Source organism: Suncus etruscus, chromosome 2 (genome assembly GCF_024139225.1).
Source record: "Suncus etruscus isolate mSunEtr1 chromosome 2, mSunEtr1.pri.cur, whole genome shotgun sequence".
Taxonomy (NCBI): Eukaryota; Metazoa; Chordata; class Mammalia; order Eulipotyphla; family Soricidae; genus Suncus; species Suncus etruscus.
This window is the reverse complement of record NC_064849.1, coordinates 102,205,082-102,229,971: the sequence shown is the minus strand read 5'-3', so window position 1 is coordinate 102,229,971 and position 24,890 is coordinate 102,205,082. Positions and strand designations below refer to the sequence as shown.

Below are 24,890 nucleotides of genomic sequence, written 5' to 3'. Positions count from 1 at the left end.
AACGAATTTTCCAACTTGATCCTGCACCAATCACTGCAAGGCTGCTTGGACCTCTCTAACTCAGCCAGTCCAAGCAGGCTTTTTTTGCATGCAAATTAGACAATGTTCTGGACCCAAATCTACACTGTCAAAAGCCTGCTCAGATTGGCCAGAGTCAGAGAGGAAGTCTTATTACAGTATAACCTTTGAACCTTTGCTTGTTGTGATTGGCTCACTGTGGTACATGAGCACAGGAACACATGCAGCACAGGAATGTTCTGTCTGATACAGCGAATATAGGCCTAAACCTATGTTTTAATTGCAAAATTAGGGCGTCGTCTTATCATCTTACACGCCGGCAAATACGGTAGACTGTAGGGCTAAATTGTTGTTTAGGGTAAACGTCAGTTCTAGGATCAAACCTCCTTTTAACATATGCAGGGAAGATATTGTTGTTTTGATAACCATGTGAATGTTACATACCCATTCTTGTTTTCTGACCTCATTTCATTAGATAGAGTACTATGTGTATAGCAGGCTGCTGCTGATTACTATTTTAGTATTCTATTTTTAACACAACATGCTCATAATCTAATGAGCTGCTTTTTAAAGATTTAAAATTTGTAGCTATTACATTATAAAAGTATCTTCTATATTTAATTCATCTATTTATATTGAAACTTCCAAAAGAAAAAAAATTTAAATGAAGCATGACTATTCAGTGACATTTATTTGTAAATCCAATAGACAGAAAAATATACTCTTCCAGACTTTTTAATTTTTTTCGGGGTTTTGAGCTCATTTTTTTTTTCTAATTTTATTGTGGTCGAAGTGAATTACAATTCTCTCACAGTAATATTTGAGGCACATAGTGACAATAAGTGAGAGACATTCCCACCAACAGTGTTGTCCTCCCTCCCTCCACCCCTGTTCACAACATACATCCCACATCTCCCTCTTTTACCCCCGTAATGCTTGTGCAACTGTCCCCGTCCCCCCTCCCCCCCGTCCTCGTCCCCCCCCCCCCCCCCGTACAGCTTGTTGTAGATTGGGTATCGATTCTGTTATTGTTGACTTTAGATTTGGTATTCATGTCTGATCAGTTTTTATTTCCACCAAATGAACATTCAACTGTCTGGCCTTGGTACCATCTGTCTCCCAAACTTTTGAGCTAAAGTAACAAATTTTATTTAGTTTCAGGATGTCATTATTCATGCTGACAATAGCTCCAATTAGAAAGTTAGAATTAATAAACACTTGTGCTCCACTCCTCCCAAAAGGAATCTTGATTTTGTTTCTCAAAATGTGAAAATAATGCAAGCTAAATATAAACAATTAAGGTACAGAACATGTGGTAAAAAATGAAGTCTTGTGGGGCCAGAGAGATAGTAAGGAGTTTTCCCTGCACATGGTTGACCCAGGACTAACCTGGTTTCGATCCCCGTCATACCATATGGTCCCTCAAGTCTGCTAGGAGTGATTTCTGAGCACAGAGCCAGGAGTAAGCCCTGAGCACCACAGGGTGTGACCCACAAAATTTAAAAAACAAACAAACAAACAAAAAAACAAGTCTTTTCACATACTTCTATGCACAATATTCCATTCTCCCAAAGTAACAAACCACTAGAAGTTTTGGCATAATTAAAAACAGAAACAGTGGAAGCCACTGAAGGCTAAAAAAGAATAGCTAACTTAAAAGTATAAATGTAGTGGAATAATGTCTCTAAAAGCTGAAAATAAAAATTGTCACAAAATAATGTTAAAAGTTTATGAAAATAGCAATAAAACAAATTAACAGTAAATAATTCTTCACATAATGTTTGATTGATGTAATAAAGAAAAGATGAGTATGTGAATAAAGATAAATTGATCTGATTACGTTAACTGAACAGAAATAACAGCACAATCTTAATGTTTAAAAAGATAAAATATAAAGGGGCCGAAGTGGTGGTGCAGCAGTAGGGCGTTTGCCTTGCACATGGCTGACCTAGGACAAAGCGTGGTTCGATCCCCCGGTGTCCCATATGGTCCCCCAAGCCAGGAGTGATTTCTGAGTGCATAGCCAGGAGTAACCCCTGAGTGTCACTGGGTGTAGCCCAAAAATCAAAAAAAGAAAAAAAGAAAAAGTAAAAACATTGGAAATAAATTACTAGTGTTGAAAATAGATGAAAACGTTACCATATTTTCAAAAATATTCTATCTAGATTCTACTAAGCTGACAGTGCATGCTATAATTTCAATGCTAACTTGTTTTATTTTTTTAAACCCATAGAAGAGTGAGACTATTCTGTGTCTCTCTCCAGAGCTTTTCTTTTTTTTTTATTAATATCTTTATTTAAACATCTTGATTACAAATATGATTGTACTTGGGTTTCAGTCATGTAAAGAACACCCCTTTCACCAGTGCAATATTCCCATCACCAATGTCCCAAATCTCCCTCCTCCCCACCTCTCCTCCACCTGTACTCTAGACAGGCTTTCTACTTCCCTCATTCATTCACTTTGTTATGATAGTTCTCAATGTAGTGAAGCTCACCACAGAGTGATGAGTGCAGTTAGAGAAATAACTTCTAAATGAATTGCTTTTCAGACAAAATTAAGAGGGAATTAAGTAATTATAAAATGATTTGTTAACTAAAGCTAGTCATTTCTATGGGTGGGAGAATGGTCCATGGAGATTGGTAGTAATCCTAGGTGCAATTGGAGATGCTTTGTATTTGTTCAATTAAAGAAGATAGATTTTTAAGGGGCTACTAAGCAACTTTTTAAATGAAAAGGCTGCTAAATAAATTTTGGGGCTACTGATTCAAATGAAACAAAACAAAACAAGAGCTAAAAGTAATGATACATTGGAACATTTGATTATTCGGTTTTCAAAATTTTATTGAAGAAAACCTTTTTTCTGTCTAAAATAATGTATATTAATAGAAATGTGTACACATACTTTTTTGTTTAATAATAACGTATATTACTAGACAAATACATATACACATACTTGTTTTGTTTTTCTGACAGCTTCTTTGTGACACTGGCCATAGCGAAGAAAAGTTGGGTTTTAATTATGAGGATATTATCATTTGGTAAGTATATAGTTCAGTTTCCTCTCTTACCCCATCTAAACTTCCAAATTTTTAAAACTTAATTTTATAAAACTCTTTTTATTCAAAAAATAAGAACCTATAACATTAAAGTGAACTTAATAAAGTTAGAGTTTATACTATCGTCGTAAGGTATTATTTATTGGTTTAAATCAGCAATTCTTTGAGTGGAATGGAAGCAGGTGTGAAAACAAGAAATGATAAAAGCATGTGTATTACTGATTGAAAAAGGCATATTTGACTTCACTTTGCTGATATGAAATACATTATAGTCTATAAAAATAATTGCAGTTTTATTCTTAAATTGGTGAGTATGTACCAAAGGATGTTTTAAATGATGTTAGTTACATCAAGTGCACATACATAGGTCAAGTGACTTAAATGTTTTGCAGCCTACAACTGCAGGAAATATGCTATATAACTATTGGAAGCTCATGTGGCAAACATTTTTGTTTTTATGCAGTTTGCGATTAGCTTTATTGAATGAAGCAAAAGAAGTGCGGGCAGCAGGGCTACGAGCTCTTCGATATCTCATCCAAGACTCCAGTATTTTGCAGAAGGTGCTAAAATTAAAAGTGGACTATTTAATAGCTAGGTAATTTTCCTAAAGCTTATTTTTTACATATTTAAAATATTTGTTTTAGATTAGAATCATAGTTTTAAATTTTTACTATAAAACCTTATACTTTTTACAGATATTTGCGAAGCTAGTGCACAGTTATACTGAATAAGAAACAATATTTTTAGCATCTTACTCAAATTTCTTGTTTTTAACTAGTAGAGAACATTATTATGACTATCACTGTAGACTAGCTTTTCTGACTATTATGTATTGAAAATACATAGAATTTTTCTCAACCTGTGAATTTGTGTCTTGATTTTTAAAAACTTTTAGTATTTTATGTTCTGAATAGATCTCTTTCATTCTGTTGATAAATTTCTGAGTTTCAGTCTTGATTGTTCTGGATAAAACTGTTATGAATATTCTTGTATAAGTCTCTTGGTCGACTTATGTACTCATTTTCTTATTGTGTAGGAGTAGAATTGTATGGTCTTAAAGCTTATGCATATTTCGTTTTAGCAGATACTGTCAAATGTTTTTCTAAAATGATTTTTTACCAATTTACTCCTTACTTGCAATAAACTTCACATATTCATGAGCACTTGCTCTTTTTATGAACTGCCTTTCTGCTGTAATTTTCATTGTGAGTTATTCTGATGTTAATTAATATTTCCCTAATTAATGATGTTAAGTAACTTGCACTATCTATCCTTCTTGTTTTTTACTCTTTTGTAAATGGATTTTGTTATATAGGAATTCTTGGAACTCTAGATTTGATTTCTTTCACGTTTGCATATTGGGAATATCTTTTTAAATTAGTCTGCCTTACCTTTTAAATCTTCTTAGTAAAATTAAATAAAGTAGTCTCATAGTTAGTATTTTTGTTCTTTTTAAAAGTTACTATTTATTTCTTCCAAAGATGTATATCTGTTTATGTTTACAAGATATCTGCAGTTATATTTTTTTTGGGGGCCACACTCGTTTGATGCTCAGGGTTTACTCCTGGCTAAGCGCTCAGAAATTGCCCCTGGCTTGGGGGGACCATATGGGATGCCGGGGGATCGAACAGGGGTCCTTCCTTGGCTAGCGCTTGCAAGGCAGACACCTTACCTTTAGCGCCACCTCTCCGGCCCCTGCAGTTATATTTTATGGATATCCAATACCAATTATTGACTATTAGATAATGATCTTCTTTGTTGTAAAAAAGATAACTTAAATATAGTTATGTCAAAGGCCAAGGCTTTGTTCTCATTTAATAGTACTTTGTTTTTCTTTTTATTTCCCCCTATATATAACTACAGATAAATGGGATCATCTAGTATTTATTTTAACATGAAGCATGTTCCATCCAAGTTGCAGGAAATTGCAAGACTTCATTCTTTTAGTCGAGTAGTATTCTAATTCTGTCCATAGACCACAACTTACTCATTTATCTGTTATTGGACATTTGGGTTGTTCTGTTTCTTGGCTGTCTTATTTAGGGCCACAATGTAAATCATAGGTGTGCATGTATCTTTTCAAAATAATGTTTTTGTGTTCTTGGGGAAGATGCCAAGAACTGAAATTGGTGAGTCATATAGAAGCTCTGCTCTTTTGGCTTTGTTGAGACTTCTCCATACTCTTTTCCATGAATTCTGAATCCAGTGTCATTCTCACCAACTGTGAATGCAGGTTCCTTTTTAACCATGTCCTGGTCAACACTGGTTGTCTGTTGCCATCTTATTGGTGTGAACTGAAATCTTACTCTATTTTTTATTTTTCTTTGACTGTCTCTATGGCCTCTTTGGAAAAGAATCTGTTTCTCCCCAGTTTTTGGATGAGACTATTGTTTTTTTGTTGTTGAGCTTTATGAGTGCTTTATGTCTTATTTTTGCTCCTTGACTTGGTCTTCTATGTGTTTTTCCCATTGGTTTCTTGCTCTGCTGGGATGAGTCTTTGTAGTTAGGCCCAATCAAAAATTATGGGGGATCCTATGGTAGGGTTGCTCTCTTTTTTCTCTGTTCCTCCTCACCAAATAACAGGAAGCATAATTATTAGCAGTGTGTAATTTGTTGAATAGATCTTATTCTTGGCCACAGGCAGCCACATGCTTCAAGAGCCGTGGTGTGGGCCCTTAATGTGGCACAGTGGAGGTTGTTTGGATCTAGCCAATTGGGAGGGGTTCTAACTTTCATTCCAGAGTAGGCCTATTGAGTCAGCATCACCTGAAGTGGCAGAGTAGATGCAGAAGGTCCTTTACCAACATTATTTGAAGAGGCATTGCTTTATCTACTTAAGTATTCAGCTACTTTGCCTATATTAACTATTTTATAGAGCTGAGAATTATGGAGTCTGAGGGGTTTTTTTCCCCCCTCCTTTGGCTTGAGAATCCCTTTATACACTATACAGCCTTGATTACTTTAAATTTGTAATGTGAAGTAAGGATCTGTAATGAATGTTGTACCCCATCTTTTTTTTTTCTGATTACTTTGGCTTTTAAGTAGTATTAAGATTCCATGCCAATTTTAGTAGCCTTTGTGACTATATGTCATTTTGATAGATATTGCATGAGTGCTTAGGGTAAGATGATCATTTTGATGATGTTGATTCGTCCAGTCAATGTATGTGGAGTACTATATTTTCAGACGTATAAGACGACTTTTGAAACAAAAGCAAGTCAACCGATTGGGGGTTGTCTTATACGATTCGCCGCTAAGATTCGCCGCTAAATGAAAATCGTCTGGATATTGCCATGAAACGAATTTTCCAACTCAATCCTGCACCAATCACTGCAAGGCTGCTCGGACCGCCTCTCTAACTCAGCCAGTCCAAGCAGGCTTTTTATGCATGCAAATTAGACAATGTTCTGTACCCGAATCTACACTGTCAAAAGCCTGCTCAGATTGGTCAGTCAGAGAGGATGTTTATTACAGTATAACCTTTGGACCTTTGCTTGTTGTGATTGGCTCACTGTGGTACATACAGTTGCAGCGCAGGAAAGTTCTGTCTTATATAGCGAATATAGGCCTAAACCTATGTTTTAACTGTAAAATTGGGGTCGTCTTATACACAGAAAAATACGGTACTTTTCTGTTTTCTGGTGACCTCTTCTATATCTTTTGTGACTGATCATTTTCATTGTATTAGTGTGTTACTTTCTTTGTTGATTCCTGGGAACTTAATGGTTTTGGAGATTATTTTAAATGTAATGGTCTGTTTTCTTTTATATCTTGTAACTTGCTCCTTTGTTATATTTGTTTATTTTTTTCCTTTTTTTTGTTAGGAGGCGTGCCATACCCAGAGGTGCTCAGGCTGATTACTAATTCTGTCCTCTGGGCTTAGTCCTAGTGGTGTTCGGAGATCAGATACATTGTTAGAAATCAAACTGGGACTGTCACATGCTAGGCAAACCCCTTACCCTTGTATTCTCTATCCAGCTCTGGTTTATTATTTATAAGAATTTCTTAGCAGAGTCTTTAAGATTTTCTGTTTATATTGTCATGTCATGCGAGTAATGATTTCCAATTTGGATGTTTATGCTTTTTCTTGCCTGATTTCTGTGTTTTGAAGGAAGAACTTAAAAAACAATATTGAGTAACACTGAAATAAGTAGACATTATTACTTGGTGCCCAAACTCAGTGGGAAGATTTTTATTTTTTCATCATCCAGTATTTTGTTATATGTGGGTTTGTTAATAAATGTCTATTACTATTTTGAGGTATGTTGCTTTTTTTTTTTAATCATGCATGGATATTGAATATTGTCAATAGCTTTCTGTGATTATTTGATAGAGTTGTATGATTGTTATCTTTCTCTCGTTGATATGTTCTATTTGATATGTTATATGTTATATTTTCATTGCTTTGTGTGTCTTGAATCATTTTCAAGTACTAAGATGTATCCCTCTTGAACATGGGTCTGAAACTTTTAATATATTGCTTATATTTGGTTTGTTAAGATATTTTACTTGTAATTTTCTTTTTTAGTATTATCTCTACCTTCAGGATTAGTGTAATTATCATTTTATAGAGCTTTTAGAAAAGATTCCCATTCAATCTTTTGGAAGAGCATGAGTAATATAGGTAATTAGTCTTATTGAAGGTTTGGCAAGACTTCCTGGGAACCCATCTGGATTTGGCCGTTTGTTTTGGGCAGTTACATTTTTTTCCCTTATTTAGGTATTGTGATTTATAGTTATTAATAATAGAGTTTCATGCTTGCAGCGGTTCAGATTCAAATCACAACCTGTGTCAGCATCCCTCTAACCAGTGTCTTAAGGAGATTTAAATTGCCGTTAAGTTTCCTTACTGTTGGTCTGTTCAGATTTTCTACTTCCTCCTGATTTAGTTTCAGGTGATATGCTTCTAAAAATATCCATTTTTGAGGTTCCCTGTAGTTTAGTGGTATGTAGTTCTTTATAGTAATTTTTATGGTCTTTGTATTTCTCTGATATTTTATAATTTTCTAATTTCCCCCCTTTAATTTCTGATCTTATTTATTTGGATTTCTTCTCTGCTTCTGAGTCTCTAGCCAAAGGTTTAACATTCTTGTTTAAAAGTGTTAAAATTTATACTTACCTGGCTGGGGAGAGACCATGATTATGAAGGTGGTTTCTCCAGGGTGAGGCTTATCCATTGCACTTTCTGTTCTGACTCCTGCGATTTCCCCAAATGTGGGAAACTCGACTGCATAATTTGTGGTAGTGGGCGGGGGGGGGGGGGGAGGGAGAACAACTGCATTCCTGCTCTACCCTGCAAAAAAAAACATGTTAAAAGTTTCCCACTACTGTTGCCATTGAGATATATATATATATATATAAAATTTATTTGGTGCATATGTACTGATGATGTAAGTTCTCTTGGTCTATTTATTGATTTTTTTTTGACTGTTTTATTTTGGTTTTGTTTTTGGGCCACACCAGGCTGTACTCATGGCTCTGCACTCAAAAAATTATGCCTGCCAGACTCAAGGGACCATAGGGATGCCATGGATATAACCTGGGTCAGTTCTGTGCAAGGCAAACACTCTACCTACTTACCACGTTATCCCTTTGGCCCCTCTTTTGCTTTTTTCTTTAGACCCTTCCAGGGGTCCTCAAACTTTTTAAACAGGGGGCCAGTTCACTGTCCCTTAGACCATTGAAGGGTCTGACTATAGTAAAAACAAAACTTATGAACGAATTCTTATGTACACTGCATATATCTTATTTTGCAATGAAGAAACAAAACAGATACAAATACAATATGTGGCCCGCGGGCCATAGTTTGAGGACCACTGCATGATTTAGTCAGATACAACTATATTTTTACTGCCTTTTTTTTTTTTTTTTTTTACTTTACCATTAATCTGTTATTGTTTCTCAGCATTTCATTGTTACTGTTTTTTTTCTGTGTGTTTGTGTGTGTGTGTGTGTGTGTGTGTGTGTGAGAGAGAGAGAGAGAGAGAGAGAGAGAGAGAGAGAGAGAGAGAGAGAGAGAGAGAGAGTTAGTACAGGTGTTCAGGTGTGTCTTTTGTAAACAGCAGAAAATTGGGTTTTGTGTCTAGATTAAATGAAGGAATGTATCTCTCTTAATGGGAATGCTTAATCCATTAACATTTAGAGATTATTTTGAAGGAATTTGTTATTTTTTTTTTGAGGAATCTGATAACTTTTGCCCTTTTTGTTCGTTTGTTTTTGGGCCACACCCAGTGGCATTCAGAGGTTACTCATGGCTTTGTGCTCAGAAATAACTCCTGACAGGTTCAGGAACCATATGGTGTGGGGAGCCTAGCTGATAAACCTAGAACATAAAGACACCTCAGTAATTCCTAATCTGGTCACCCACGTGACCAAAGGCGCCCATGCCTTGAGAACAAAGGAAATAGACAAATAAAGTAATTCAGAGCAGCCCAATACATCCAGCCAGAAAGAAAGATATAGAGCAACTTGCCTTTGTGTTAGCAAAACGTTATTAAGATTATAGCTGAGGTTCTATTTATACTTGTTGAGTATAATTTATGGAACTCTGTTTGAATCTTATGCCTTTTAGTAAAACGTGCTCAGGTCTACCTCTTTGCCCCTCCCTATTACCTGCCCCAGTTTATGCTAATGAATGCTTGTAACTGTGATTGGTGGAAAACTTGTAACACCTTCTGACGTATCTCAGCCCTTAAAAGCTGATCCCCCAACAATAAACTTCCCTTTTTGAACAGCATGCCTTGTCTTGAAGGCTTCTCTTACTAATTTCTCTAGTTCTTTACAGGTCGGTTCTGCTCGGGTGAACCCACTAATAACTAGCAACCTTCATTTCCACACCCTCGCGGGTCGGGGGTCTCCCACGGGAGGTTGCAATATGGGATGCTGAGAATCAAACCCAGGTTCGTCCTGGGTCGGCTGTGTGCAGGGCAAATGCTCTACCACTGTGCTATCTCTCCAGCTCTCTACTTTTGCCTTTTGACCTTTGCTTTTTATTTGAGGACACTTAATATCTCTTTCAGTGATTTAGATGTGACAAATGCCTTCAGCTGTTTGTGCAAAATGTTTTTATCACTTCAAATCTGAATGATAACTTTGCATGGTAAAGGATTTTAGTTGGTGATTTTTATTCAGTATTTTGAATATATCAGTCTTTCTTACCAAGTTGCATTGAGGAGTCTGATGTGAATCCAGTGTTTTTCTCAATGTATGAGAACCCTACTTCTCTTTTGCTGCCTTAAGGACTCTGTTTTCTGTTCTTACCATTTTGATTACTGTGTGTTTTGTACTTACTGAGGCATCTGCTTGGAAGGAGCACCCAGGTTTTTCTCAAATCAAGGTGGCCTAGGTACTTTATTTTCTGTTTCTCCTGAGTTTCAAGTGAGCCCTTCGGATGCCATATTTCCCCCTCAAGAAACCACTGAAGGAGTTGGAGCTGCACTTACTGTTCAGTGGCTGTCCTGCTTTCACATCGTCATGCCTCAGTTCTCACACTCTGTAGGCACCTGTGCATGCTCCCTTGCAGTCTTTTTTTCTCTTACAGTGGTCGGCAGCATTTCTTCATTTGGGTTTTCAGTTTCTGTACCACTTCTTCCTCTGATGTAGAGATCTCTTGTAACAGGTTACTGGCCACTCTGATTAGTCTATTGGAAAAGGTCCTTCAAAAAATGCTGTGTTTGAGACCTTTTGTTAGTGGACCTGGGAGCTTTTTTCATTAAGCTTGTTTTTCCACCGTCTTGTCCCTGCCTTTCCCGCTTTATTTTTCAGAGATCTCAATAAGTTACTGTCTTGAATATTTTTTATATCTACTAAAATAAAGTGTAGTCTCCTTTTGCTTTGCTTTTTTGCTGTTTGTAAGATAAATGTTTTATCTTACTGCTTTGTAGGATTTTTCTTAGATTTTGCCCTATCCTCAGTTATACCAACTATATAATATTGAATGCCTACTGTTCTAGATACACACATATTTAAGTACTCATACGATGAACTACTTTAAATTTGCTTCATAAACAAGTGCGTTAGAAATAATTTTCTAAGTTGTGCAAATTTCAACTAAGTAATATTTAAGCTTTAATTTATACAGTGAATTTTTACTTGAAATTATACTTTAGTAAAGTTGTAGATGCTACATCACATGACTTTTAACCTAATTGTGGTATGAAACTTAGGCCACATTAAAATTAAAACAGTCAGAATATTTTCCATGAAGTATTTTATGTAACATCTTAAGAGTATTATTTATGAACACTGGTGAATATATTCTTTTGTAAATATCTGTATAGTATGTTCTGTATTCTTTGTGCCTGCTCCGACAACATATATTTATATATAAATTTTATATGATATAGATAAAGTTAGTGTGGTATCAGCACAAGGATTACACACAAAATTTTACAAGTGTTCTATGTTTAAAAAAGGGGCGGAAGTGGTGAGAGATAGTTCTGTAAACCTACTATATTCTGCCTGTAATTTTAAATAAAATGAGAAATATTTTATTATAGCAAAAATCACTAGGGATAGCTGGAAATAACATGTAATGCTGGAAATTCATATGTAGTAAAGTACTTAGGTATGAAACTTACATTACAAAGATGGACCTCACTTAGCACTGATGGTATACAAAATATATTTGTTAGAAGATTTTTACCAATAATTACATATTTTATCTGTTGTTTAGATGCATTGACATACAGCAGAGCAACGAGGTAGAGCGGACACAAGCACTTCGATTAGTCAGAAAGGTATGCTAATCATCTAAGATTAAAATATAACTTACTCATTTCATGTTAATTGTTTATGGATTTAGATTTTTAGTCCTGTGGAATTTTTTTCTTTTTGGTTTTTTGGGCCGCAAATGGACACTTAGGGTTCACTCCTGGCTCTGCACTCAGAAATTGCTTCTTGCTTGGGAGATCATATGGGAAGTGGGGGATTGAACCAAGGTCTGTTCTAGGTCATCTTCGTGCAAGGCAAATGCCCTACTGCTGGATCACCGCTTTGGCCCCTCCTGTGAATTTTTTTTTTTTTTGGGTCATACCCAGCAGTGCTCAGGGGTTACTCCTGGCTCTAGGCTCAGAAATCGCTCCTGGCAGGCTCAGGGGACCATATGGGATGCCGGGATTCGAACCATCTGCATGAAAGGCAATGCCTTACCTTCATGCTATCTCTCCGGCCCCAACTTTCTTACAACTAACCTTCCATTAAAGATCCAGAAAATAAAAAAGAATAACATTACTCACCCTTACCTCCATGCTATCTCTCCGGCCCCTCCTGTGAAATTTTTTAAATTATAATTTAAAGATAAAGGGACCAGAAATAATAAATTGCTCAGTGATAGAGCACTTGCCATACTTATGCTGGGCTTGCTGTTCTTTGGAATTGCAAAATAATAGCATTTAAAAGCTAACTTCTTAATTCCTGTGATTTTAATTTTATTAGTTATATGTTAGTTAATAAAGGCCTATTTAACTTCCAAGTGAACATGATTGCCATATATACTTACTCTATATGATTGGGTTTATAACTTTTAAAATAAATTTTTTACTGTAAAAGAATATTCCTAGAAGTGCTACCAGGCAGATAACTCAAAGGACTCTTGTTTTGTACATGCAAGAGGCTTGGATCCAATCCTCAGCACTACCTGAAGCACAAGCAGAGATTAATATTTTAACATTTGGGTATAGTCCCCAAAACAAACAAATATCCTACAAGAAGTATATATAAATGTAATTTTTAGTTTGATTTTTTCTTTTTGTTTCTGTTTTGGGGCCACAGTTGGCAGTGCTTAGAACTTAATGGCTTTGTGCTTAGGGGAACCATATGGAGTGCCATGGAGCTTCTTTATTAGGAGGGGAATGGGGCTATACTTAGTAAATTACTCTATTACTTTTGGCACTACAGTTACTAATGGTATGCCATGCCTAGAACCAAATCCGGGTTGGCCATATGTAAGGCCAATGCCTTTCCTGCTATATTATCCAGCCCCTGGATGATTTTCGTTTGTTTTCCTTTTTTTTTCTGTGTATGTAGAGTTTTAAAAATTCTGTCCAATCTGTATTCTTTCTTAATTTTTGTTTTTATGATTATTATATATATAATTTCTCTTATAGTTAATTGCCTAGTAGTTAACTATTTCTAATAGTTAGCTATTCTTTAATATTTCAAGGTTATTTTTATTAAACACCTAACTTAATAATATATTTTTATAATTACTTTTGGTGTTAAATACTTCCTTATTTACTTTGATATGAACCTACTTTGAGGTCACCAGTAGTGATTTATCTCATTATAACATGTGTATAGACAAATTACTGGATACAACTGTTGTTAATTACTATCATTTCTTACCGTTTTTCATTTACACTCTTCTTTATAAAGTTACTTTTTTCTTTTTGAATATTCATTAATTTAAGAGTAAAGCATTTATATTGTAGTCAGTATATTTCATGACAGTAATTGAAATATATTTACAGCAGTTACTATTTATATTCTGTGAAATATAAATAACTCCTATTTTTGACTTTATCTCTGTTACAGATGATTACTGTGAATGCTTCCTTATTTCCTAGCTCTGTGGCCAACTCCTTAATAGCAGTTGGAAATGATGGACTTCAAGAAAGAGACAGAATGGTCCGAGCATGCATTGCTATTATCTGTGAATTAGGTTAGATTTTTCTTAAAAGTAATAAACATTTTAGGAAAAATATATGACATTTCTTAATACCTGGAATGTAATTTTTTATTTGTAAGAAGAGATGACTGAAAGACATGCTTAATAGCAAAGTAAACGACTTGTTTTTAAATATGTAAAATGATACTAATATTTATTAATATTTAGTACATCTTACGGCTATATTCATCATGAAGTTTATTGTATGTTGAAATTGACCAGAATCTTAGTCCAAAATGCAAATGGGCTGACTGCATGCAAGGCAAGCACTCTGTGTTGTACTATCACTCTTGTCCCTTAAAAATGAATTCTGATGGCAAAAGTGTTCAATAAGAAAATGATGAAACAGCTTGAATCATACTGATTATTGTAAGGAAATTTATATTGTTGAAATAAATCAATATATATTTTTACAAATAAAGATTCTGTAAGGGATGAGAAATACCTAGTGCCATAACAAAGGAAGAATAAGTGTAACAAAGGTAGTAGGTAAATGCTTATTTATATGAGATAAATAGGAATATACCTCAATGAAATTTATGATTAATCCACACAGTTACAAGTTTTTCAAGGGGCTGGAGAGATAACATAGTGGCAGGGCATTTGCCTTGCATGTGGCCGACTGAGGAGGGACCTAGTTCAATCCCAGGCATCCCATATGGTTTTACCCTGCCAGGGTCAACTTCTGAGTGCAGAGACAGGAGTGACCCCACGAGCGCCACTGGGTATGACCCAGAAATCAATCAAATAAAGTTAAAAAAATTTTTTTTTCTCACTACAGGGGCTGGAGCAATAGCACAGCTGTGGGGTGTTTGCCTTGCATGCGGTTGACCCAGAAAGGACCTGGATTCCATCTGCGCGTCCCATATGGTTCCCCAAGCTGGGAGTGATTTCTGATTGCAGAGCCAGGGTTACCTGCATCACCGGGTGTGGCCTGAAAACCAAAAAAATAAAAAAATTTCACTACTAAGGAACTGCAATTTTGTTTTGTTTTGTTTTGTTTTTTTTTCCTTGTGGGGTCCAGTGCCATACTCAGTAATGTACAGGGTCTGTTCTGGTTATGTGCTCAGGAGTGAAGCCTGTATGCATTATGGCTTTATGCAGTCCTAGAGATCTAACCAAATTGTCATCAAGGCAAGTGCATTAATCCCCTATATTGTCTAGCCCATAAACATACTTCTTTTGTTTTTCTTTTTGGGCCACACTCGGTGATGCTCAGGGGTTACTCCTGGCTATGTGCTCAGAAATCGCTCCTGGCTTGGGGGGGACTATACAGAAGTAACCACAGTCTGTCCTAGGTTAGCGCTCGCAAGGCAGACGCCTTACCGCTAGTGCCGCCTCTATAAATATACTTTTAAAGGATGGAAAAATACATACATTAGTTTCTGTCCAAACTAGAGTGTTGGTTGCATTCACTTTTCATCTAATAACTTAATAAAGGTTATAAGAAATAAAAGGAGAACCAAATTGCCATTGAGGATATAAAAATACTGTCTTTAATATTTGGTTTGCAGACAGCCAGAAATACGATGAAGAAAATTTTGAAAGTGACAAAAAATTGAGTGCCTATTAATGATCTGATGCTTGGCAATATCTATTCTCAAAGTTAGCCATTGATTGCTGTGTTTATGCAGTTAAGCAAAATATAATGAAAATGAGTATGCCCTATAAATCGAGGGAGGAAGAAAGTTGAAGGTTATCAGGAGGAAAGTGACAGTGAAATTAGATCCCCAAAAAAAAGTGCATCACATCATTTAACCTGTGTTAAAATAGAAGGAAAAAAAATACAAATATTATAAAAATGTTTTTTGTTTGTTTGTTTTTGTTTTTTGGTCTTTGGGTCACACCTTGCAGTGCTCAGGGGTTCTGTGCTTAGAAATCGCTACTGGCTGGCACGGGGGACCACATGGCATGCTGGGATTCGAACTACCATCCATCCTGGATGGGCTGCATGCAAGGCAAATACCCTACCATTGTGCTATCTCTCCGGCCCTAAAAATGTTTTTTTTTTTCAAATGCAGGTTAGGAATGGAAAGTATTAACATATAAATGAAACAGTTTTAACTAAGATATATACATATAAGACGCTTACTGAAATGAAGAGTTTTTTAAATTTTAATTTCCAGGTCACTAACATAGTAGGAAATACTCTAAATCAGAAGTCATAAAAGGGGGCCGGAAGTATCGTATAACAGAAGGGTACTTGCTTTGCATGTAGCAATTCAGGTTTAATCTCTATTTAAAATCTTTTAAATATACTATAAGATAATATTACAGGTGAAGTTTGTATATTGGAAAGAGGACACTGTCTATAGATTGTATCTAGATTACAATCATCTAGAAAGCAAATTAGTATTCCTATAGTGGAAATGTGAATATATTTTGTTTATCAATATATATTGATATATATTTACCAATAAACAAATTCTGTTTTAGCAGTAACGTACATATACCTACAAAGTGAATCTTTTTCTAAAGTAGAAAAGTGTGACACAGTAAATATGAATTGTAGCATACATAAAAGATAATCTTAAATATATTGTAATTGTTATCAAGAAGACATAGCTAGTTTATATAGATACAAGAGAGAATTGTATTGAAAAGTTGTGAGAAGGAATTTTATAAGATGATTAAAATTTTATATCTAGTTTGGGATGTTGGTTGAGCTAGCTATATGCACCATTAAGATCTATTGAAAAAATTCTTTATTCTAAAATTTAGCAAGATGAATATAAAGGAAAGGAACAAACATGAAAACATTTCTGAAAAATAAATATGAGGTAAAGGTGAGGGTTTTTTCTCATATTTTTAAAAATGAAGTATTCAGCCAGTTACCGAGAAATAGGAGATACTATAGCCAGAGAGATACTACAGCAGGTAGTGTGCTTGCCTTGTTTGGAGCTGATCTGGGTTCAATTCCTGGCAACTATTATGGTCCCCTGAGCCTGCCAGGAGTGATTTCTAAGTTCAGAGCCAGGAGTAACCCTGAATACTGTCAAATGTGGCCTAAAAACACCTCCCCCCCAAATAATAGAAAAAGAGGAAAAGAGCTACAAAAATCTATATAGAAAATTTTTTATGTATCTAAAGTAAAAAGTAAAGTTTGAGGTACATTCTAAGAATACTTACCATATTTTCTGGCGTATAAGACGACTTTTGAAACAAAAAAGAGTCAACTGAAAATCGGGGGTCGTCTTATACAGCGAGTATATCCCGAAAAATGTTTCAATATGCCGCTAAATGAAAATTGTCTGAATATTGCCACAGAACGAATTTTCCAACTCAATCCTGCACCAATCACTGCAAGGCTGCTCGGACCACCTCTCTAACTCAGCCAATCCAAGCAGGCTTTTTATGCATGCAAATTATACAGTGTTCTGTACCCGAATCTACACTGTCAAAAGCCTGCTCAGATTGGCCAGAGTCAGAGAGGAAATCTATTGCAGTATAACCTTTGGACCTTTGCTTGTTGTGATTGGCTCACTGTGAAAGATACAGTTGCAGCACAGGAACATTCCGTCTTATACAGCAAATATAGGCCTAAACCTATGTTTTAACTGTAAAATTAGGATGTCGTTTTATACACCGGAAAATATGGTAAGTAAACTTTGAAAAACATTTTAGTCAAATCCAGTTTCCTAACGGATTGAAAATTATAATGTTAACATGAATGTATTTAAAATATGTAAATGAATTTGCAGTGCAAATATATGTTTTCAGAGTAGAGGAGTTTGAGTTTGAAGTATATTCTTATAAAGTGAAATTACAATACAAATCAGTTGAATGATTAAAGCAGATAAGGTGTTAATATTCCTGTTCTACATTAATACCTTGCATTTAATAAAAAAGAAGAATTGTCACATTACAAAATTTAGGATCTGGTAAAGTGTATTTAGTAGTTCATATGACATACACTTACCCACATTTCTAATGCTATTGACTAGAATGTTGTTTTTATGTTAGAAGTAAATATAAACATGTTATTTCAGCTTTCTTTTAATTTTTTCCAGGTATAATATGTTAAGTTTTTCTTTTTTCTTTTAGCACTTCAAAATCCAGAGGTGGTGGCTCTTCGAGGTGGATTAAATACCATCTTGAAAAATGTTATTGATTGCCAATTAAGTCGAATAAATGAGGCTCTCATTACTACAATTTTACACCTACTTAATCATCCAAAGACCCGACAGTATGTGAGAGCTGATGTAGAATTAGAGGTAGGAATTTTTTTTTCCTAGTTTTCAGCTATGAATTTAAATATATTTTATAATACAGCATAGTTCTCATTATCAACCCTGAATTAACCAAAACGGACATTCCTAGCAATATTTTGTTTCTCATTTTGTTTTGGCCTGAATTAAAAATATTGTTGAGTACGTCATGAATATTGCAGTAAAATTTGAAATTATCTGAAAAACCTGAAGTTATCTGAAAAGCGTGTTAAGTAAATTAAAGCACAGGTAAGGTTTTATTTACTGAAGGAAACTGTTCTGAAGGACTTCGGGATGTTCATTGTGAATAGCACCAGTTACCTATATATTCTTCACGCAAATATTCTTTGAAGATGGAAACATACTGTTAGCAACTAATGAGTATATAAACTTGAAAGAGAAAAAAATATACCTCTCTTGTTCCATTCTGTATGGTTTAAATTTTTTTTACTAATTTACAAGTTTTCCATCTAAAGTGATTTGTATAGAGAATGTACTCTTAAAAGTAAAGTTCAGAAAAGAGTGACCACAAACTGAATTCTAACCATTTACTAATATAAATACACTACATTGTTATCTGATGCAGATACTCAGAGAAGGATTAAGCTAAGTGTTTGCTTGTATTTGTGTATGATATTATATATCATATGACATTTTCTTAGTGTATTTTCTAAATTATTTTTGACACTTATTTTAGATTTTATAGTTCTGATTTTATTAGGTTTATAATAAGATTTGACCATAGCCTATCAACACATTTAAGTGAAATGTTTTTTTAATATATGTCTTAAAACTACATTATTAGTGGGAATTCAATGGCTGTAAATTGTCATTTAAAAATATTTTACAGGATATATTTCTTTAAGTTTGTTTTAATCAAATTGAGAAACAAGTTGGAGCAGTTGACTGTAACTTCAGAAAACCTGTATCATTTCTATTTTGTTAATCCTTGTGTAATTATATAGCAGATTATCAAAACCTGTGACCTGCTAACATTATGACATTGGGCAAATTATTAGCTTTCTGGCCCCAATTTTTCCAGGATAAAATAGAGATCATGTCTTTATTTATTAGTATTAGTAGCATTAGGAATAATAATAGCAATAGCTGACATAAGTAATATTCCATAAATTAGTAAATAGAATATTTATGCATATTTATTTACTATCTCATAGTGTTGAATGCTGGTTACTTAAATAATAATTTTCTACTTAATCTTATTTTGGGATCATTAAGAAAATTACTGTCTTTATATTTTGTCAGTTATTTTCCTAAATTGATTTTAAAATTCTATATAAAATACAGCAATTTTCAGTGCTACTGCTTCTCATTACTGAGCTCAAATATTTCTTGTTAAAAGTCCTAATTTTTACAATGATTTTAATTTTTCCTACATGTCATACTTATAATTCAGAGGGGAAATATTTGAGAACTTTAAATATTATAATAGTCTGCAAATTCATTGTATTTCAAAATTGCAGATTAAAATAACAGCTCTCTTTTTGGTGAAGGCTCTGGTGCTCAGTGGCTACTCCCATTTTAGCCTTGGGGGTGACTTTCAGAAATAACTGGGGAAACATGAGGTGCTAGGGATCAAATCTGGCCTTCCGCATGCATGCACTCAAGCCCTTTGACCTGCATCATGAGCAATATTTTGAAAACTTTTTAGAGTAGAATAGGATATTTCATAGCATAAGTTGTGGAAAGCTGTAGAAACTGACTATGAAAGCCAGGAGTACTAATGAGAGTGACATCTAGAGAAAATTCAAGAGTTACTTTCTAGTTGCCACCTGTTTATGTCCTTGAGAGTACATGCAGATTTTGAGCACTGCTAGAGACAGATAATCTATTCTTTACAGTTATAGGCATATATAGTGGCAAAGTTAGGAATGTGAGAAGTCCTTAGACTTCTCAAACTCATTTACCTGGGGGCCGCAGGAGGCAAAGTCGGGGTGATCCTTGAGTGCAAAGTCAGTAGTAAGCCTTGAACATTGTGGGGTGTGACCCAAACAACTAAAACAAAACAAAGCAAAAAAAGATTCCTCTAGAGCAGGCCCACAAAATGTTGTATGGAGGGCCGCAAATGGCCCGCGGGCCGCGAGTTTGAGACCCCTGCATCCCTTCCAAAGGAAGAGAAGAATGATCATGCTTGCCAGGAGCAATTTCTGAGCGCAGAGCCAGCAGTAACCCCTGAGCGCCGCTGGGTTTGACCCCAAAAAACAAAACAAAAAAGAAAGAAAAAATTGTTCTGATAGATAGATAGATAGATAACATATATACACACACATATATACACATATATAGCAAATTCCCTACCACTTACACCACTTTTCTGGCCCCTTATATTTTTTATGATTTATTATTAGCAGATGTTTGACATCTTTTATATACCAGTTTATCAGTGGTTGCATATAATTTCCTAGTAACAAGTAGAAAAGATTTAAGAATTTTTGATCCAGATATTGTAGTAAAAGAAGATTAAAACATGCCAGCCATTGTTGATTTGTTCAAGAAAATGGGGGGGGGGTAGATTAAATAAGCAAATATTTTACCATATAATTGGCATTTATGAAATGTGCCTAATAGGAGGAAATTCTATAATTAAAATATGCCTGGAATTCTAAATTCAATAAAAGAAAAAAATTTCACTTGTTCACATAAACTCAAAAAAGAAAAGTCTATTTTTTAAAATAAATAAAAAAAAAGGAACGTTCAATTAAATGTGAGGAATATTTCTGAGGGAAAGAATATAAAAAGGAAGTGAATAGAACAAAGCAAAGGACTTTAAATCATCATTACTAATCATTCTATTATTTTATCATTGTTATTACTAGATTTATTTATTTATTTATTTATTTTTTTGCTCATACTCAGAGCCGCTTAGTGACACCAAAGACTCTCCTGGCTTTGTGCTCAGAAATCACCCCTGGCAAACTTGAAGGGACTGTATGGTATGCAAGGGAATGAACCTGGGTCAGCCACATGCAAGGCGCCCTTCCCGTTGTGCTCCAGCCCTCTCATTTTTGGCTTAATTCTTCCTCATTTTCTGAAGAAGAGTAATAAATCAAAAACTTTAATAAAATACAACTGGGATTAAAAGATAAGATTACCAGGAGCTGGAGAGCTAGCACAGCAGTAGGGCGTTTGCCTTGCACCCAGCTGATCCAGGACAGACGGTGGTTCAAATCCCGGCATCCCATAAGGTCCCCTACTCAGCCAGGAATGATTTCTGAGAGCCAGGAGGAACCTGAGTGCTGCCGGGTGTGACCCAAAAACCACAAAAGAAAAAAAAAGGTACAGTACCATAGGTTAAGGTGTTTACTTTGCATACAGCTGACCTGGGTTCTATCTGAGCACCACCGGGTATAACCTGGTAAACCTCATGTAACCCAAGACCAGAAAACAAAGTAGAACAAAAGGGAAAAGAGATGGTTTTATTATTTTGGAGAGAAAAAGGACAGAAGCAGTGGTCAAAGAGACAGTGGCCAAAAAATTGTTCAACTTTATGTCCAAAAAATTAGAGAACTTCAAATAAGGTTATAAAAAGAAACTAGTTTATAGACACCAAGTCATGGTAAGATTGCTGAAATTCAAAACATAAAAGAATCTTCCTTGCTTTGGAGGAGTGGAGTGGTGGTGAGCTGCTTTAAGTAGTGCTCAGAGATTACCTGTAGCTTTGTGTTCAAAGAATGATGCTGGGAATCAAACTGAGTTCAGCTAGTAGCTCCTGAATTATTTTCCTGGCTCAGGGAAATCCATATTTTAATATCTATAAATATGTATCTTAATTAAAAATAAAAACATTATATATATATTTTTTGGTTTTTCGGGCCACACCCTTTTGATGCTCAGGGGTTACTCCTGGCTAAGCACTCAGAAATTGCCCCTGGGTTGGGGGGATCATATGAGATGCCGGGGGATCATTTAGTCTAATTCTAAATACCATATAAATAGTCAAAGTGAGGCATGAGATTTTGGTAAATGAGATATGTTGGTTCTAAGGTTCCAAAATAGTGAGTTTATTAAGGTACTGTAATATAAGGAATATAAACAGAAAGAACTTGTTTTTTTTTTTTTTAATATTAAGACAAAAGGAGAATAGTTTTTAAAATAAGCCTATTAAATGTTTAAAAGAGGCAACATTTAAATAAGTGTTTAGAATCATTTTTTTTTTTTTGGGTGCCATTACTCGGATACGAACTAGAATTATTTCTTAAACTTTTTTTATTCAAACATTTTTTTCACCTGAAAAACTTAGACTCCCCCAAGTATGTAGTTATATAAAATGGATATACAAATCACAAACATTTATTGATAAGAGATTAGTTGTATTTTATAAATATTTAAAAAGTTGCATGACCCTATCAAATTAAAGTGGATTCTATTTTACCTGATCTATGAGGCTTGAGGACCTACAGTTTACAATGACATTTTCTTCATCTTCATCTGATACTAGTTACATGATTTTGCTTAGTTTGAGGAAATTATTCTCTATTTAATGTTCAAAATAAGTAGAACTCAATGTAATTTTCAGTATCATATTTGAGGAAATACGTGTGTTAATAAGTATGTCAAATTAAGAGCAAAGTGGTGGAATTACTTTTAATTTTTCTAATAATATATTTTATAATAATCTTTTTTTAGAGAATTTTAGCACCCTATACTGATTTTCACTACAGGCATAGTCCAGATACAGCTGAAGGACAACTCAAGTAAGTACATATGTTCATAATAATTCATAATATGGAATGCTATTTGATATTATAGTTGCTTTCCTATATTACCAGAAATTTTTCAAGAAATTTTTTATTGCATGGAATTATGTATATGTGCTTGTGTGTGTGTGTGTGTGTGTGTGTGTGTTTTGGGGTTATACCCAGTGGGCTCAGGCCTTATTTGTGTTTCTGTGCTCAGGGATAACTCTTTGCAGAGCTTGGAAAACAAGGTGGGGATGTTGAGGATTGAAATCAGGTCTGTAGGCAGTTTACCTGTTGTTACTGCTCTAGCCCTAGCAATGAATTTAGTTAAAAAATGTTCTCCTTTTTTGTCATGGAAGCCACTCCTGACAGTAAGTCAGGGCCTGTAAGCCACTCCCAGCAGTGTTGGGGTTCACCAGGGCCATAGAATGCTTGGAGGTGGTAGGGACAGGAAACATTGTGTTATTGGGAATTCAACTTAGACCTCACACATGCAAGACATGTGTTTTACCATTTAATCCCTAAAATTTCTTTCTTAAAATGTAAGATTTAAAATCATGTCAACAACCTACATGTTTTGAATAGTATATATCATAAACATACAGTAGTTACATTAAGAATGTAAAACATGGGGCCAGAGAGATAGCACGGCCAGGAGCATTTGCCTTGCAATCGGAAGGAGGGTGGTTCGAAATCCAGCATTCCATATGGTTCTCGAGCCTGCCAGGGCGATTTCTGAGCTTAGAGCCAGGAGTGACCCAAGTGCTGCTGGGTGTGACCAACGCCCCCCTCCCCCCAAAAAACCAAAACAAAACAAAAAATAGAATGTAAACATGAGTGAAATAAAGTAAGCCTTACCAAATTGAGTAACTTGAAAGGTATACTGTGTAGAAATTTGAGACTAAGTTAGTAGGGAAATAAAGGGAGAATAAACATTTTTTTCTAGAAAGGAGATAGAATAATTTTCAGTTTTTTCAGAGAAGAAAGTACATATTCACTAGGTATACAGGATAATATCTTAATTACATTTTTTCAGGAATCAAGTAATTCTGAAGTTTTGGCAAATGGCATGATTTTAGTAAATATGTTAGGTGTATTTTGGGGGGAATTATTGGATTGTAATGTAAACATTTGCTTGTTTTTATAGATAGTATATATTTTAAAATCTTCACTAGTATTTTAGTTATAAATTATAAAATACCTAAGATTTAGAACATGTGATACTTGTTTTCAATTTTTCTTCTAAGCAAAATTTATTGATTTTTGCCTTTTTTTTTTTTTTTTGTGGCTTTTGGGTCATACCCGGGAGTCCTCAGAGGTTGCTTCTGGCTGTAAGCTCAGAAATCGCCCCTGGCAGGCATGGGGGACCATATGGGATGCCGATTCGGTATTCGAACCACCGTCCTTCTGCATGGAAGCCAAACACCTTACCTCCATGCTATCTCTCCGACCCCGATTTTTGCCTTTTTAATCAGGTCCACCACTATGTATATATCCTGCACTAGCTTAGGAAGTTATATATGCATATATCTTAGCCCTAGCTAATGTAAGAAATCAAAATAGATACTGTGTTTTTGTATTGCTTTGTTGTGTTTTGGGGCCATTCCTGGTGATACTTAGAGATTAGTCTTGACTCTGCATTTAGGAATTACTCCTGGCAGTACTCAAGGGACCAAGGATCAAACATGGCCAGCCATATAAGGCAAACACTCTACCTGTTTTACTATTGTTGCCCCTCCAAATACGTATCTTTTAGGACTTCCTAAGTCTTATTTCAGGTAACAAGTATGAACAGAGATGCTTTTGCTTCTTTCCTGACTTTTATGTCACTTAAAACATTGTTTTTATTACTGGATAATTATGTATTCTATTGTTGTACTACAAATTACTACAAATGTAACAGTTTAAAATAACATTGGTTTATTAGCTCATAGTTCAGTAGGTCAAAAGTCTGACATAGCTCTTATCTGGCGGCTCTGGTGAACAATCCATTTCCAAGCTTATTCAGATTTTTGGCAGAATTAACTTCCTTTTTGTACAACTGAATCTCTGTTTCCTTACTGAGTCAGCTAAGCCTTCTCTGAACATTTAGAGGCCACCCGTTTCCCTTAGTACATAGTTCCCTCCTCCTTCTTCAAACACAGCAAGAATTCCTCAAATTCTTTGAATCTCAGTGATTTCCTCTTCTGCCACCAGCTACGAAACTCCAATTAGATCAGGCTTTTGCCTATCTTAAATTCTC

General features: G+C 35.0%; 1 protein-coding gene and 1 pseudogene across 1 annotated transcript in view; both read left to right on the top strand.

The window, feature by feature from the left end:
• Positions 1-24,890, top strand: part of RICTOR (RPTOR independent companion of MTOR complex 2) — a 131,395-nt gene that overhangs the window by 58,453 nt on the left and 48,052 nt on the right. The window contains exons 4-9 of the mRNA XM_049767670.1: positions 2,995-3,059; positions 3,541-3,672; positions 11,752-11,815; positions 13,611-13,737; positions 17,788-17,957; positions 22,596-22,663. Coding sequence (XP_049623627.1) covers positions 2,995-3,059; positions 3,541-3,672; positions 11,752-11,815; positions 13,611-13,737; positions 17,788-17,957; positions 22,596-22,663 — 626 coding nt within the window. The remainder of the gene's footprint in view (positions 1-2,994; positions 3,060-3,540; positions 3,673-11,751; positions 11,816-13,610; positions 13,738-17,787; positions 17,958-22,595; positions 22,664-24,890) is intronic.
• On the top strand, positions 8,189-8,367 carry LOC126002848 (uncharacterized; annotated as a pseudogene).